Raw genomic sequence first — 4,795 nt, 5'->3', positions numbered from 1 at the left:
CCATAAAACTTTATTAATTTCAAAATTATTAATAATAATGAAAATGGAAAATCTATTTAGGTTTATAAAATCACTTTTATTTATTTTTATAATATAATAATGACCTATCAAGTTAAAAAAAAAATAACGATTTTATGGTGTTAAAATGATGTATCATTTTAAATATAGAAAAAACAGTTTTAAATGCTATTAAAAAAGATCAGCCATATTAATCAAAACTTATTTTGATACTTTCAAAAATATCAAATAATTTTTTAATATTAAATAAACATAAAAAATTAATAATTTTTTTTTACAAGTGATGTTTTATAATTTACATAATAATAATCATTATAATTTACATAATAATAATCATTAAAAGAAGAAGCCAGGAATAGATGAAAATGGAATATTACAAAAGCTATTTACAAAAATTTCTTTGCTTCTTTATCAGGTTTTGTTTACTATATTATTGAATGTCCTTAGGATCTTCCATCCGTTTTTCAAGGGTTACTGTAATTCTAACAAAACCATAAACATCACAGGTTGAAAGGTTGCAATAACCAACATTGTAACAGCTAGCCAAGAGCTTCTGAAAACTGACTCACTTTTCAGCTTCATCAGTCTTGATTATGAAATGAAATCATGTTAAATAGAAATAATATTGATATTTCTAAATATCAAATTGTTTCTATCAGAAATCATTAGCGCAATTGGGCTTCTTCATATCAAAATTCCTGGGCCCAATTGGCCTCACTACCCACTCTCGGCATGCTGGTCTGCCTCTTGGCACACACATCTACTTTGAAGTTGGCCCCACACATTTGCCCCTTACTATCAACACGAGGCATCGGCATGAGCTTATTGAGAGGATGTTCAAAACTCTGCAAGCCACCTGATGTGGAGAAAAAACAACCTGCAGGGGCAAATGAAACACCAGTGTAATTAAGAAGCAAAACATGGATTACCATGCGTAATGTGTGAAACAGCCAGAGGATAGATGAGCATTAAATCAGCAGTCTAATATTACCTCGAGGAAAAGGGGCAAAACATTTTCCACATCCTTCTTTGAGGACACGTGGATCATCAGATGAGGACACGTGGATAATTAGATAAGACAAGGCAACCATCAGCGGCAGTGCCCCAAAAGAGAGGCACTGAACCATCGGCATCCTGGCAATAAAAATAATTTCTGAATCAAAATGCTAAGAAGCCCACAATTTCAAGATATGATTTTGTTTAGATAAATAATCAGGAAATTTGAAGTATGAACAGACTTCCATGGGACGAAAAAGGTGTTAATTGGCCATCTGATTCTAAATAACTTTCTTCCCCTTCCCCCCTCAGAGAAATAAAAGAAAACAGATCCATCGGCAAATAATTAATGCTGAAATATTTTAGGTAAAATAGGAATGTGGCCAGAGCTGGGAAAATTTATTGAATACATTTGCAGAGGAATACAAACCATTTCTTGAATACATTTGCAAAGGATTAGAATTTTAAATGTTTTTAGCAAAGAGGTATTTTCACAATGCAAACTCCCATATCATGTAACCATATATTAGAATGGTCTCCCCACACTTAAGACCAGATCCTCGAGCTTTGAGGAATGCAGTAAAGCAGAAAATCAGGTTGAACGATTGGGATCTGAGTTAACTCAGTATGCTGACTTGAATCAACGATGCTAATATATTGCTGCATCAAGTTCAACAGAAGAAATTCGATGAACCTTCTTGTATTTACAATCATGCTTATTCAAGCCTAGATATCTTAATAATGGCTTTAAGCAGAACCGCCAAATATATATTCTTTATGTTACAGGGTTTCTCTAGGATGGTCAACTCTGCTCTGTGTGTCAACTATGATCAGTCACAGAATCTCAATGTAGTTCTAGCTTTTGGGACAACTGTTTGTAGTTATATGGCTAGGCTATATGGACAGCAATTTGTAACGATTGGACAGCTTCTTTCATTTGGGACCCTAATGAAAGTCATGAATTTGGCAGTTCTATCTTGTAACTTTTCCAGAATAGTGGCAGTCTTACAACAGAAAAAGATGTAATATATATAGTAAAAGAGAAGGCATTTACTTCTACTTTAGTTAAAATATAAATCTATTATTTCAACTGCTACTTCATTACAGGGTATATTGACATTGGAAGAGTCACTGCCTTCTAGTCATTATATCCAAAAATGTAGGTTAATGGATACGCAAAATGTTACTGTTACCAGTGAGGATGGAACCTGAAATCTGTGATCGGCAAATTCGCCAAAAGATCACGAATTGGCTGGAAGTCAGGCAAAATCTCCACATTTCCATTAGGTCACAAGCAAATTCGAATGCTATATTAACAATTGTTGCTGTTACCAAACTGATGCCAGTGTGGATAGAACCTGAAACCTGTGATTGGCAAATTTGCCAAAAGACCACGAATTGACTGGCAGTCTGGCAAAGTCTCCACATTGCCCTTAGGCCACAAGCTAATTTGAATGTTAATTTATGTACAGATATTTCTCGAGGCGTATAATTTGAATCTGTTAAACCTTCCTTTCTAAAGGATCTCATCATAACTCACCTACGAATGTAAAGCTACTCCAAAAAAGAGAACAAATGGGAAGGAGTTTGCAGGGCCAGCAGGTCCACCAGTCTATCCTAGTGAAATGGTAAATGGATTAAAAAAAAGATGCAGGGTCTTATATTTTCTCCCGTCAATTGCACGATCAGGAAAAATGATTTCGATGAAAAGAGTACTAAAATTCCAGAGATAAAACTCGGCAAAACATCAAACTCATAGAATAACTTTCCACACAGGTTTATATGACAGGGCATGGAAAATAGAAATCAGACCTTGAATAAAATCACTGTACATGAAGAACACCGAGCAAACATTATGAATGAAAAATACCAGGCACCAGAATAGAACATATAAATCTCAATTCTAGATTGTTTCAAAGGGAGGTAACTCGAATTTAGTCAGGGAACCCTCCCACAACATCTCCTATGATGTGGAGACTTGTTTCCAAGGAGTGGATCATGTCCCCTGCAATAGGGAAAGGGAGAAGCGACTCGTCAAGGAGATGCAGTGTCAAGTGTATTAGGGTCGGGGGCACATCCCCTGGCAAGTTAGACTGAATAAAAAAGAAACAAGGTGATACTTACAGGATCATAGGCTTTCTAAAGAACAAGATCCAGAGCGTCATCTGTAACCCTAAAGCAACGCCTCTCTCTGCAAGACGAATTGCTACATCTTTCATCTGTAGTCTAGCAACTTTCTTGAGCTCATCATGAGAAAGAGGATCAAATACAACTATCTCATCAAGTCTATTCAATAACTCTGGCCTGAAATGTCTTCTAACCTGCAACAATATTCAAAGGCATGTCAAAGCACCGCAGCCAACTTCGTGATAAAATTATATGAAAAATATGCATACACAGAGTCCAGGAATGCGTGTGCATACTTCTTGCATGACATTCTCTCTTGGGTTTTTACTGTTGTGTGGCCAGACAATGCAGCAAGCAAGTGCTCTGCTCCAAGGTTGGATGTCATGATAATGACTCTGTTTGAGAAACTGAACAAGAAGGGCCACAGCTGAGAATAAACCCTAAGAGGCCATGACACTGAAAGCGCATAGGTATAACCTGTGCAGATGCAGAGAGGCATGAGCAAATATAAACGAATTTAAATAGAATTCGGTAAAGAAATGTTTGAGCAAGAACGATGATAATTCTGAATATATGAGTGGCAGTGATAAGAAAAAATACATAGCAGTCGAAACCCTTGAGCCGAAGCGGTCACAAGTATATATTACAGATTCTTGCGCTCCATTTTCACAAGACAAATCACCAGGCAGGCTGTGGCGCTGACAAGAAACAGTGCCCCGCATGCCACAGTTATGGCGATTAACAGTATAGCCCGCTTTCCAAGCCGATGTAGCAGTCGAAACCCTTGAGCCGAAGCGGTCACAAGTATATATCACAGATTCTTGCGCTCCATTTTCACAAGACAAATCACCAGGCAGGCTGTGGCGCTGACAAGAAACAGTGCCCCGCATGCCACAGTTATGGCGATTAACAGTATAGCCCGCTTTCCAAGCCGATGATGGTGATTCTCATAATGACGATGTTGGCAAGTGGTGTTGAGAGGCATGCCACATAGCAAAGGATTGAAAGCAAACGAAGACGCACTGAAGCAGGGTTGCAACAGAAAGCACGACAGATGCCTGCTTAATATGGATGACAGGTGTTAATCTGAGAATGAAAAAGAGGACGAAAGTCTCTTTCAAAGGAAGGCCTATCGGTCTAATTAAATTAAATGGTTAGTGAATTGTATATCAATTTATATTAAGGATACGATTAAATAGAGTTGTCTTGTTTTTAATGTTATTTTTAGAAGCTTTTCTAGTGGATTTTTCTGGTCAAAATTCTCTAAAATCCAATAGCAATTTATTGAGATCACAAGTTTGATATGTAATCCCTGCACAATCAAAGTGTCCTAAAAGTTTTCAGGGTACTCAATCTATATGTACAGTCAAAAAACTAGTTTAAATAACACAAATCAAGATTTCACTTAATTTTTTCCCAAAAAATTCCAGTATCGGAAATTCCAAAAAATATGACTAAAAATAACTTCATTAAAAATTAATTAATTAAATTACAATTTTATTTTAAATAACTTTTACTATGAATTATATACATATTTTATATATATATACAATATTTATATAAATAATATTTGTTTTTAATTAAATTAAAAAATAAAAAGAATGTAGCCATCTTTAACCTCAATTTCAACTTTCTATATTTATATTATAAATAA

The 4,795-nt window shown here is 35.6% G+C and overlaps 1 protein-coding gene across 2 annotated transcripts; it reads right to left on the bottom strand.

Moving 5' to 3' along the window:
- Positions 1 to 569: 569 nt before the first annotated feature.
- Positions 570 to 4,171, bottom strand: LOC149139964 (uncharacterized). 2 transcript variants are annotated; one of them, XM_089448814.1, is made up of 5 exons: positions 3,742 to 4,171; positions 3,470 to 3,618; positions 3,139 to 3,335; positions 1,010 to 1,152; positions 570 to 895 (listed from the first exon to the last, which is right to left on the bottom strand). In XM_089448814.1, the coding sequence occupies exons 2-5, from the start codon at positions 3,524 to 3,526 to the stop codon at positions 708 to 710; spliced, it is 585 nt and encodes a 194-aa protein (XP_089304940.1). In that variant the 5' UTR covers positions 3,527 to 3,618; positions 3,742 to 4,171; the 3' UTR covers positions 570 to 707. The 2 variants fall into 2 exon arrangements, with proteins under 2 accessions (XP_089304940.1, XP_089304941.1); XM_089448815.1 differs by lacking the exon at positions 3,742 to 4,171 and having other exon boundaries at positions 3,438 to 3,613.
- Positions 4,172 to 4,795: the final 624 nt, after the last annotated feature.

This window comes from Pinus tabuliformis, chromosome X, assembly GCF_031772625.1.
Source record: "Pinus tabuliformis cultivar Carrire ecotype Pingquan chromosome X, CPIR1, whole genome shotgun sequence".
In the NCBI taxonomy this organism is placed as follows: domain Eukaryota; kingdom Viridiplantae; phylum Streptophyta; class Pinopsida; order Pinales; family Pinaceae; genus Pinus; species Pinus tabuliformis.
The sequence above is the reverse complement of the archived record's forward strand: the minus strand, read 5'-3'. Positions and strand labels throughout refer to the sequence as shown.